The sequence below is a fragment of the Hirundo rustica genome, chromosome 5 (assembly GCF_015227805.2).
Source record: "Hirundo rustica isolate bHirRus1 chromosome 5, bHirRus1.pri.v3, whole genome shotgun sequence".
Classification (NCBI taxonomy): Eukaryota; Metazoa; Chordata; class Aves; order Passeriformes; family Hirundinidae; genus Hirundo; species Hirundo rustica.
Genome location: NC_053454.1, coordinates 51,244,967 through 51,257,508, shown reverse-complemented (window position 1 = coordinate 51,257,508; position 12,542 = coordinate 51,244,967). Strand labels below are relative to the sequence as shown.

General features: G+C 41.0%; 1 protein-coding gene across 14 annotated transcripts in view; it reads left to right on the top strand.

Annotated features, from left to right (window-relative positions):
• BMPR1B (bone morphogenetic protein receptor type 1B) overlaps positions 1–7,926 on the top strand; it is a 238,690-nt gene extending 230,764 nt beyond the window's left edge. For all 14 annotated transcript variants that reach the window (XM_058420736.1, XM_040065499.2, XM_058420737.1 and 11 more), the window contains 5 exons: positions 2,053–2,245; positions 2,693–2,990; positions 5,267–5,442; positions 6,684–6,814; positions 7,517–7,926. In XM_058420736.1, the coding sequence (XP_058276719.1) occupies positions 2,053–2,245; positions 2,693–2,990; positions 5,267–5,442; positions 6,684–6,814; positions 7,517–7,642 (924 nt within the window). In that variant the 3' untranslated portion in view covers positions 7,643–7,926. The remainder of the gene's footprint in view (positions 1–2,052; positions 2,246–2,692; positions 2,991–5,266; positions 5,443–6,683; positions 6,815–7,516) is intronic.
• The last annotated feature ends 4,616 nt before the right edge of the window (positions 7,927–12,542 follow it).

Genomic DNA, 12,542 nt, shown 5'->3' with positions numbered 1-12,542 from the left:
TGTACCTCTGACAGAAGAGTTTGCTGCAGGTCAAATGCTACCAAATGCTCTGTCTGAAGAAATTGCTGAACTACAATTTTGTCTCTACCTTCTCGCTCATTTTTTTCATAATTTCCCTTCCAATGAACATTGCTTTTCAAAGGACTGCATCCAAGCCATAGGTATGAATTCTCTGTTCAAAATATTAAATTTACAAAAGGTTGGTCTGTCTAAATTTTCATCTGCAGTAGCTGAACACGTTTAACTGAATGCCAGGAAAGTAGAAATAGTTTGTAATTGGATTGTTTCCACTCAGGAAGACGAAAGAAAAGGTCATGTAACCTTACCTGGCTGCTTACGGAGCTCAAGCAGCAAAATACACAGGTTTAAAAAGAAATAAGAAACCCTCATCCCCACTCAGTGTAAATAACTCACAGCACATCATTTAGCATGCTTATGAAATCAGTTCAGCCAACAATTTTGATTAACCTATTTGTTTTAGAAATCATAATTGGGTTTATAATTCAAGAAGGAGCTGAATTCCTTAAAATAAAATAGATTGTTCATAGGAAATCATTTGACCAGTTCTAGCAAGACAAAACCAGGTTAAGGCCTTTCACATAGTATTCTGCCGCCTGAAAACCCATAACAGAAATGTGTTTTTCATTTTCTTAATGTAATTTAATAAGGAACTTTTCATCATTAAGTATTGTAATTTTATGTACTTTATGATGCCATTACATATATATACACAAATTAAATTATTTGATGTAACTACATTATTACTCAGGATACATTTTTAAAATGGGCAAAATAGAAAGCAACAATGCTAAAATGACATTAGAAAATGTTACAGCAGAATTCCAATGTAATATAACTATTGTTCAATCACTATATGAGCGTATAAAAGATAAATCAATTTTAAAAATTAAGGCTAATCTCTGTTGTTGGCTTTCATTGATGTTAATCAAAAATAATGGCACTGAAGCTACCATCTTGAATGTCTAATAATATAGTTCAGGGCTGGATAAATGGAATTCTGTTTAAATGACAGAAGAAGAAAACTGGGATATTTGAAATAGCTTTGCATAAATGCCACTGTATGTTTTGCTTCTTAAAATTGTCCAGTATGAAACCCAGTGGATTACTTAAAGAATGAATGATGATAGACCTGACCTAGTAGGTTTTGTCTTTGGATGCACATTCATGCTGCCGTAGGGTTGTGGCAGTCCTGCCTGGCATTACCAAGCTGGTGGTTTCCGCTCGACCTCCCAAGCGTAACAGAGGAAGCAAATTATTTAAAAAACTCATTTTTTGCTCATTTCTGTCAGCCAAGATTGCAAAAATATTTTTGACTTTGTGAAATGAATATGATTTCATAGGGATTCAGTTAGAGCAGCTAGATTCACTTGCTGCAATAAACTACTGGAGGTCTATATCTGGATAGTGGAAAATGGAGCAAGAGGCCACAAATTTGAACTTGACCAGATTTGGCCAGTTGCTTGGGCCAGATGAAAAGCTCCTTGCATTGGCGGCAATATTCTTTCAAAATCTTACCAAATCCTACCAGACAAATACTCATTAGCTGTGGATTGAACTGGCGGCACTGAAGCACAAGAGGGTGACATTTGAATCTCCCGTTGTTTTAGGGTGAGGCAGAGGCAGCCACCAACACCACACCAGTGAGTTGTGCTGCAGCATCCGCTCGTGTTTTTATTTGTGAACTTCTGGAAAGACATGATCTGCAGACATGCTCGAACCTGATGAGATTATTAGTCTCCATTTGTCCAAGAGTTTTTGTGGCTGTGAAGGCTTGTTAAGTGTAGAGGCCATCCTTCACAAGGTCATCCTTGTGAAGAGCATCTCTGCAATGCTGCCGTGGGCACTGATCTTGCAATGCCCATGATTTTAGCCTTGGCTCACAGCACAGCCACTGACAAAGCTGGCACAGGCACTGGAAAGCTGTTCCACTCTCGTCTGGGCGGGCTGAGTGGGGAGCAGGCACAGGAGGAGGGAGGGGAATGCAGAGATTGCCGCTGAGCGAGGTGTAAGATCTGCCTTGGCGTTTCCCAGGTTCAAAGGACCATCGCAAAACAGATTCAAATGGTGAAGCAGATTGGAAAAGGTCGCTATGGAGAAGTCTGGATGGGAAAGTGGCGTGGCGAAAAGGTAGCAGTGAAAGTGTTTTTTACGACAGAGGAGGCCAGCTGGTTCAGAGAAACAGAAATCTACCAGACTGTCCTGATGAGACATGAAAATATTCTTGGTGAGTGAAGTAAAAGAGAATTATTTGATAGTGAACAGGTTTTTACGATTAGCAGTTCTGTATTTGCTGTTATCTGATGTCCTTTCCGATGTGCTTTGCTTCCTTCTGTGCTCTGCAATTAGCCACCCAGTGCATTTCAAAGGAAAGTTGCTTAAAGGATTACTGAAACAGAAATAAAAAATGATGGGGTTTGGGGGTTGTTATTCCAAACACATGTGTGTTTCAGCCACGGTTATATCCATATCTGGGCCTCTGAAAGTACATTAAAGGCTAGAGATGAGGCACAGTTGCATGAAGTAAGGTGAGAGGAATTAAATACATTATTAAAACAAAACTATTGAAATGGATGACAGTCCAGAGTTCTGAGCAGTCAAAAAAAACCCCCAAAAAACAATGTGATAAGTATTAATTTGAAAATATGCCTTTTTTTTTTTTTTTTTTTTTAAGGATTCATTGCTGCAGATATTAAAGGTACAGGATCTTGGACCCAGCTGTATCTTATCACTGACTACCATGAGAATGGCTCACTTTATGATTATCTAAAATCTACTACCTTGGACACAAAAGCCATGCTGAAACTGGCTTACTCCTCTGTCAGTGGCTTGTGCCACCTCCACACGGAGATCTTCAGTACTCAGGGCAAACCCGCTATTGCCCACCGTGACCTAAAGAGTAAGAACATCCTGGTGAAAAAGAATGGCACCTGCTGTATAGCAGATTTGGGCTTGGCTGTTAAATTTATCAGGTGAGTGGAAGTGAGGGGGCTGAGGAGGAGTTAATGCATCAGGTGCAGAAGTTTCCTTAGTTCTCGGCTGGGTGTGCACCCGCAGTGTGTGCGCCCACCTTGTGGGCTGTGCTCATCTGTGTGTGAGGTTACCTGTGTGGGGGAGAATGTCACGTCAGCACCTCATGCAGGTGTGTAAATAGTCGCTTTTTGATTATTTGAGCGCGTCAGCTGCGTTTGCAGAAAGGTTCAGTTTTCATCGCTCCGTCCCCCATAGCTACCCTGGTATTGCCGGCACAGAGTGAAAGGACGCAGCACTGACAGGTGGAAGTCACATCACTGAGCTTGTCACTGAAGCATTCAGCTTGTCTGATCCCATGAAAATTCACTCTCAACTTAGAGAGAAAAATACTAATAATGTGCACGAGTTACTAAGTAGGATTTATTGAAAAGGACCCCATTTGGGCCGCGTTTTGTTTCATTTCCTACAAATCAAATTGCCCAAGCACAGATTTGATTTTTGAAATGGCTTTTAAATTTGATTTTAAAAAATGGTTGTGTGTTTAAACAACTTAGAAAGGGCAGACGAGTAGAACTTACTCGCTCCTGGGATTCGTAAGGAGACAGTGCTCTCTGACAGCTCTGTTCAAAAGGAGCTGGAGCTCTCAGCGGTGGTCCTGGCAGGGGAGACGCGTGTTCCAAAGTTTCTGATTTTTCTGTACACAGAAATGCGTCCAGAATACATAGACTGAAGGTTTCCGTTTCGGAGGTCAGCTTTGAAACCGTGCACTCCCTGGAGTATTAAAAAATTTAGGAATTCTGAACAGATCTTGAATTGAAATTATACAGAGTGAAAGGAAAGGCAGTTTTTACGTGTTCTTACCGTTCACTTACCTACCCGTTTCCTTGTGTGGCCTTTCCTTTATGAGCCTGACCTTTCTTTAGGAGACAAGAAAGGAATATTTTTACTTAGAGGAACAGAGGCCTGGAAAACAACAACTTGAAAATACACTATTAAAAAGTTTCAGGGAAAGAAATTCACCCTTTGCAGGTGTACTTTGCCTGGCAAATACGGAGCAGCACTCTGCTCAGCTGTGAATGAAGAAGAGCTAGAAATTACCAAGTTCTTTTACAAAAGAAGGTGAAATATGGATTTTTCACACTCCAGATGGAATTTACGTTATGTACTTGGCTTGTTTTCATACTGAATCCTTCCTCAGACAGCATTTCTCATGCAGCAGCAGGGAACAGAAAATAGTTGGAAGGGGTGTGCTCTGCTGAAGCCAACTAATCAGCTAAAATTCTGATAAAATTCTTTGTGTTTCCGTTTCATTTGAAATAATGCAAGGTAGTGCAGGTCACTGGATTTATGTTACATTCTTGGTGGTGTACAGTAGTACCACCAGCATATGTATGAATGAATGACTCTGCAGGTGACTGGTTGTACCACAGACTCGGCTTTTCGTCGTATCAGTTGGTGCAAAAAAAAAATTGCTGTACATTAAGAAAACTACAGAAATACAATTATTCTGTGAGCTTCTGTTCTATCCATACATCTTGAAGGCGGGGAAAGGATTTTTAAGCAAACCAGAATTTATGCCATATATTAAACTTTTAAATATATTGAAACTGATGTAGCTGAATCTGAGTTAATATGGAAAACAAGAATCCATTCACATAATTAATGGGATTTTTTTTCCCGTGTGTTATCCCTTCTGGTCAATGTGTGAGGTGTGACACATTTGCTTGGACGTTTTTTATCTCTCTGTGTCTGCATATCTTGATGTGTAAAGGTTGGGAGGGATCAAACATAATGCATGCAAGAAAATAATGGTTAGATTCATCTTCCTTGCAGATCTGATTTGCTACAGCTAAAAGATACTGCCTCAGCTACTCAGTATCCCCCATTAATTACTGAGAGTGAAGCATTAGGTGGTGGAGTATGTTAAGAAAACAGCGTTTAATGAAGATTTGATTGTTATCACTAACATTAGAGCTCGGGCTAATGCTAATGAAATCTCACAAATGTTACAGCATCCCTGTTGAGTCCTATCTCCATTGTGGTTCTGCATTTGAATGCTTAACGTAGCCTCGGGCAGGTCAGCCTTTTAAGGAGAGTTGCCTTCACACTAAGAGCCTTTTCTTGCAAGAATTGTTCCATTAAGATTATGCATTACTTTTGACCTTGTTTGAGAGTGGATGTGGTGTGGATTTACTACTTCTTCCATCTAAATTGCTTTCTTTTCAAGCCGCTTTACTGCATGTTTGATGCCCTTTTTTTCTCCTTTTTCTTTTAGTGATACAAATGAGGTAGACATCCCTCCAAATACCCGTGTAGGAACAAAACGTTATATGCCTCCTGAGGTGCTGGATGAAAGCTTGAATAGAAAGCACTTTCAGTCCTACATCATGGCTGATATGTACAGTTTTGGACTCATCCTTTGGGAGATAGCAAGGAGATGTGTTTCAGGAGGTAAAGAGCTGGGAGATCACTTTTAATTCTGTCAGCGAACCTCAAAACTTCCATTACACCTTTTTCCCTGGGTAATTGTTTTTAGAGTCATAAAAAAGTGTGGGTAAACCATACAGGTAACTCTCTTAATATCTGTTCCCTTGTTGAAATTTATTTTAAAGCACCAGTCAATGCTATTTCAACAGCGGAGATTTAGACTGTGTTTTAATGGCTCGTTTGAAGGCAGAGGATGCCTGCACTGAGGAAGTGTGGAATTCATTTTGGGACCTTTTGCAAAGGCATCGCGTTTCTGCTGGACTGGGGATGTTAAGCTAACTTAGCAGAAAGAAAATAGTGATTTCTTAGTTCAGTTAAGAATTAAATGAAAAGAGGAGGACAAACAATTTGGGGTTTGCAGTGCTACTCTTTGAAATAAATAATCTGTTTAGAAGACAAGTATAGCAAAACACCAGAGGGAAGTGGCACTGTCATACCGGTGATGTGCTTCATTTCCCTCTTTCTGCGTGTAGAGCTCAGTGTAGCGCAGGAAGTGACAGGTGTTGTTCTCTCTCTTTTGCCAGTGAGAAAGTTAAATGCACAGAAATGACTTGGTAGCAGTTCTGAGCCAGTTTGGTGGTAGAGCATGTCCTCTTCGGTCTCTGCTGCCTTCAGCATCCTTATGGCTCTTTAACTCCTGCAGCATTGTGCTGAATGCTCAAAATAGAGGAGCTGAATGTTGCCGATGAGCAGCAGGATCCCTGAGTTTAAAAGCTGATGACGTGTATTGCAATGTTGTGAGGTGAAAACTGCAACGTTTTTGTCATTGTTGCTGTGCACAAGGAATGGTACCTTGCCACGTTCTGAAAGACACAGAAATGCCCTTTAGCATTTTCCAGGTCCACTGATCAGAGGGAGACCTAACTCAAGGTTAATTCTCTCCCAAGTTACTCTGATACAAGCCCTATGCTAATAGCTCTTTCTGTGAGAACTTACTGGAGATTGGTGGACTGGACAGCAGTGGTAGAAACTGTCTCACTTGGCAAGTTACTACACTTTTGGATTAAGAAACCTGGCCGGTCTTTACACAGCAGTGGTTCCACTGGAACTTGACTATGGAATGAACTTCTAGTGCAGGCAAGTCCTTTTTAGGGGAAGTACGCCCAACTTTAGGCAGCATGGCCAATCTGTTCTAAAATGAGAGGGGAAAAGGGGAGTGGCAGTTTTTTTTCTGCAAGTGACAGGCAACTAATTGCTTTTTTCAGGAATAGTTGAGGAATACCAGCTCCCATACCACGACCTCGTGCCCAGCGACCCCTCGTACGAGGACATGAGGGAGATCGTGTGCATCAAGAGACTACGCCCCTCGTTTCCCAACAGATGGAGCAGTGATGAGGTACCTATCATCCCTCTTAACATGCAGCCTGTGCTTTTAATCAGTTAGTGACTGAGACTGACCCCATTCTGCATCTTTTTGAGGGAGGAGGATATTTACCACTGGTAATTTGGGAATAGCAGCATGTAGATGAATACTCTGTGGGGAGATGAAAGATTTAGGTGGCATGAGATTTGTGATTGTGAGGGGAAAACAAAACTCTCTGGGCTGTTAGAAACAGCCCCTGTGAGAAGATCTACCCAAAACTCACCTTCCTCATCCTCTCCCTAGCCGAATCCCTCTGAGCCTTCAGACTGGAAGGAGTATTAGTTCCCAAAAGGGCTTTTGTGTGGTGGCACTCAGTGTTTGGTCTGCTACCACACGTGTCAAGGACTGGGGAGGCTTATTGCAATAGCTGCTCTTGATTAATTGAGTAAAATCCTTGGTAATCCCACCCCAGGCGTTCCAGCAGTAAAAGGTCGATTTGTTACTACACAGTGCTTGTGTATTACCAAAAACCCATTTATAAAAATCTACATTAATCTACATGAAACATGTTGGGCTGGTCTGGGCAGTGCTGGTGGTGTTCATGTGTAATGCCGTTCAGGGTCTGCACTGCCCTTAGAAAAGACCTTTTCCCTTCAGTTTTTCAGCATTGCCAACTACTGCAGTGTCCTCTTCCACTGACCCCGGTGGGACTTTCTCTCCCGCTTCTCTCCGCAGTGCCTACGGCAGATGGGGAAGCTGATGATGGAGTGCTGGGCTCACAGCCCTGGCTCCCGGCTCACAGCCCTGCGCGTCAAGAAAACGCTTGCCAAAATGTCAGAGTCCCAGGACATTAAACTCTGACTCTGCCAGAGGCAGCTCTGCTGGAGGCCCCTGGAAATGGACTTTCTTGTGTACCTTGAATGGAGGAGTCACGGTTAAGAGCAGCTGCGAGTTTTTGAGGAGACTATCCATTGCAAAAATCACCCAAAATTTTGACATGCGAGATCGAAGAAGCTTGTCTGCCCTTGTTTACATGGGGAAATACAGTTTTAGTAACTGGTTTAAGATTATGCATGTTGCTTTCCGTGAAAGCCACTTATTATTTTATTATTATTATTGTTATTATTATTATTTTGATTGTTTAAAAAGATACTGCTTTAAATTTTATGAAAATAAAACTTTTGGGTTAGAAGTAAAAAAGATGTATATTGTTACATTAAAAAAAAAAAAAAAGAAAAAAAAAAAAAAAGGAGGAAACTGCTGAAAATGAAAGCAAACAAACTTTTTCATTTCCAAAAAGGTTATTGCACTCCAGAATTTAAAAAAAAAAAAAAAAAAAAAAAAAAAAAAGTTGAGTGGGTCTGTGTAGCTCAGAGGAGCTGTAATGGAGCCTGCCTTAAAAGCCACCTATGTGTGGAGATAACTTTCCAAACTCTGCATGTGCAAGTGATTCTCAGAGTACAGAGATGGAGCCCAATTCCATCCCTGCCATCCCTGTTGGTGTGGGTGGCCTGTCCCAGGGAAGGTCATGCTTTGTTTAAGGTAGTTGGGAGCTGTATGAATATGACTTGTTTAAAGAAGATCTTCATGTTTCCAGGAGACCTGACGGGAATAGTACCGCAGTGATAAACAAGTCCCCTTTTTCTTGGCTTTTTTTTTTTTTTCCTTCCTTCCTTTTCTCCCACTGCAAAATAAAGTATTTTGTGTGTAAGTGGAAATCAAGTACCCATTTGAATCTGCTGGGTAATTTGAAACTCATAAACAACCACTGTTTAAGAGGAAATTCCTTGTGAGAAGGAATTCTTAATTTGTTCTTTCATTTGGGTCAAAGTGAGGGGTCCATCTACAACCACAGCTGAGCAAAAAAAAAAAAAAAAAATTCTCTATTCCTTTTTTTAAGGGAAAAGTGAGAAACCTCAAAAGTGCCTGTTTCTGGGGGTGGCAGTCATTTTTCCTTGAGTGTGAGGAGACCTGGTGGCTTGAGGCTGTAGTAGGCAGTGACAAGTGAGGGGTGGTGAGAGCTGGGAACGGTGGGCAGCAGTGAGTACCTGCCTCCAGCACTTCTGCTGTAGTGAGAGACACCACAAACCAAACAACTGGCTAAGGGTTTATCTGCATTACTACTTTGGGTGACCTTCCAGGAGCGTTGTGGTTCCCAGCAAAAGGAGCTGTCAGGGGAAAAAGGCAATGAGAAATTACTTTCTGTCTTTTCTCTGTTCCTCCTTCCTTGGGCTGCAGCAGTTGTAGCAATGCTAATGCTACAGAAGGGGAAATGAGAGGTGAAATACACCCTGGGAAGTGTTTTCTTTGGAGAGGGTCTGTTCTTCGTCAGATTACCAAAGCTGAGCTGCATGGGGCTTACTGGTTTACCCTTTTTTACTCTTGTTTTTTAAAATTTTCCTGCCTGCCTCTGTTGTTTTACTAGATGATGTTCAGCTTAATTTTGAAATAAGTCCTTACAAATGCTGCTTTGATTATGCTAAGCCTATTTCAGAACTGAAATAATTGCCATGCAAGATTTAGCCTCAGCACTTCTGTAATGTTTCTTTTTTCTTTTTTTTTTTTCCCCTTTTTGGACAAAACCGATTTATTTGTGGTAGGTAGGTGTATAATTGGGGTTTAGCTTAATGACTCCCTGAAGGTATTTCTAGCTGGAAAAATTACCATTTTATACTTCGGAGCTAACAGAGAAAAACGTGGTTCAAAAGAACCAGCCAGGCCTCCATGATGATAGCTGTTAAAAAGCTTAATCAGAAGTTTTTTGTTCATTAGAGTGCTTTTTCTACAGTTGAGTTTCCCTGCCCGTACCCAGATTTACCAAGCAATACAAAAAGAAAATCTCTGAGAGTTAATAATGCGCCGAATCCTGACCCCAGGAGGGGTGACAATGGTTTCCCTGTCCTTAAAAAATGTTTGTGAGGCTGAGAGCCGAGTTTGCTCCTCTCCTTGGCTGCCTTGGCTTTGAGATTTGTGGGCCAAAATGGGGACAGCCCAGCCTCTCTTCACCTTTTTGTCTTAGTGAATGAGCCATGTGTTTCTAGTCTCATTTCTTCCCATAAAAGCCAGCACACCCTGCAGAACTGAGATTTCTCAGCTCCACTTGGATGGGACTTGCAGGTCCCAGATCACATAGCAGGGATGCTTCTTTCCCACCTGTTTAGGTGTGTTTCACCCCCCACCCTCTTCAAATAGATTTTTTTTTTTTTTTTTTTTTTTTTTAATGAGCAGGGCTCTCTCCCCAGGAGTGTTTGGAGGGTGCATTGCCTGCTGGCAGCACCAGGTGTGCAGTGAATACCCCTGGCACCTGCCATGAGCGTGTTGCAAGAGAAAGGGCCAGTCACTGGTTTCCTGAGCAAATCTTACCTTTTTTTTTGGTCCAGAGGAAAAGGGTCCAAGATACTGGTTGATAGATCACATAAAGTGTGTATGTTAAATGTTCAAGTTTATGTGTTTATCTATATATATATATATGTATAAATATATATATATATATATATTCAGTTGCGAGTCTGGAATAGCTCCAGTATGTGGATTAAGAGTAAACTATTATGGATGAAAAAGCACTAAATAAAAACATAATATTTATTTATAAAAATGCATAAATGACGAATCACTGCAATGGTGCTGTATAGGAAAATAAACAAACAAACAAATAAATAAATAAATCTGAGGAGACACGCACTGGGAAAGCAAACAGCCTGCAGGTGTGTAACTAGTGCCTGCCTAGTTTCTCCCAAGACCAGATTTTGCCCTCAAATCTCCTATCCACTGTAATCTGTTGTGAAGGGCTATTCCTAAGGCCAAAAAACCAGCCTGAGGCAAGTGTGGAGGTCTTTTGTTCCAGCGCTGTGACATTCCAGTTGCTGCCTGCATGGGTGACTTTCTGTAACACTCAGCATGTCATTATTAAGGTTTCAGCACCTGCAGTGACTATAGGTTAGTATGTTTATTTTGCCAGGTGTGGCCTTTTGATATAATTTCCATAATTTGGTGGTTTCAAAACGACACATTGATGAGGGCTCGGAAGTCAGCGGTAAAGATAACTGTGGCTTTGGTGCCACAATTGGGTCTAGAAATCCACTTCTCAAATGGAAATCATTCCAGGAAATAATAGTTGAGTTTCTTACTGGCATAGGCGAGATGGCATAGGTAAGTGGGAGAAGAAAAAAAAAAAAAAGACGCCATTCTAGCAACTGCTGTACTTTCTCTAGCACAAAGTTATTTCTGTTAAAAAAAAGGTTGTCAATGTAGAGACTAAGATGTCATGACAGGTAAAAGAATTATAAAAGAAAGGCCTCATAAAATCAGGTCTGCTCTGCTAAATGGCCAAAGTTAGCTTTGTCACTTCTAAGTAATTTGCAAGTTCCCATGCAAGTTCCAAGTGTGAGAACTCGTTAGCACAACAACCTATTCCTGGGCGGAAAAACAAATGCACCTGAAATAAGAAGGGATTTGTCCCATGAGAATCAGTAAAGAAAATATGTAAACAATCCAGGAATAGAGAGATTTGATAGACAAGCAGAACACCTTTTACTAACCAATAGAATAATTGGCAAGAAAGCTATTAACCAATTAAAGTTGCACATGAGGTCTGTAAAAACTGTATAAAATGAGTTGTGAGAATAAAGAATTGGCTTTTCCCGCATGAAAATAATGGAGTCTTGACTAACTTATTACAATACTAAGACATTAATTTGTGTTCTTTTTTGAGACCCAGTGCCTTATTAAACCTGTAAGTACTGTAATTAGAAAACCTGGAGAAAAAACTGTGTTATGCTGTATTTTTTTCAAATTGTATATGGTTGTTTTAACATCTCCCCCCCTGCCCCCCCCCCAAAAAAAAATTTGTTTCCATCTCCCCATGAAAGACACTGCTATTTCTTTCTCATGTGCTTGAAAAGCACCATCTTTTTGTTTAATTTCCCTGGCTAGATTATTTTGACTGTGCCTCATTTTATTTATTTTATTAAGATTTTTTTTTTCCTATGAACAAACAAGTAAACAGCAATATGTTGCATATGTTTCCACTGGCACAAAAAAGCATCACTCCTTTCACAAGTCAGTGAAGAGAAAAATAGTAATTAAAATAGTGTTATCACTAATAGAGCAGTTGCTCATGTTTTGTGGCTGATTATGTAAATCTCTAGGAACTCGGCATTAGCATAATATTTTTTTAGACCCCCCCCCCTTCATTCTGCCACATCTTTATGAATATTTTTGACTACTATTTTTAATAGCACAAGAGGAACAGGAGCCATCTCCGCACAGACTGAAGCTAGAATTCCCAGCCCCATGCATTAGGTGAAAAAGTTTCAGCCTAAACACCCAGCATCAGCTGAAAATGGTATTGCTTAATGCTGAGACATGGGGGATGTACCTCTACATCCAGTGAGGCATTCACTTGTGAGGTATTCACTATTTCTAGTGAGGTATTTCTGTGGATTCGTATCCAAAGCTGCAGCACTATTCTCGTTCTGCGGTGCTGTGTTGCAGATCCAGCTCAGTGTTTCCTAATGTTTAATTGCCTTGCTGGTTATTTTCAGAGAAGTGTGTTAGTAACAGCGATTTTCCCTTAAGCTGCACAGCTTCTGCAGCCCTCCTCCTTTGCCCCAGACTGTCTCTGTGCTCAGTGGCATCGCAATTATTCTCCAGCAGCATTTCTACAGCCCCCTCAACCTGGCCACATCGAGGTGACAAAGCCCCATGCTTGCTGCACATTACCCCTGGCATGCCACTGAATCCCACAGTTCTTACGTGCAGA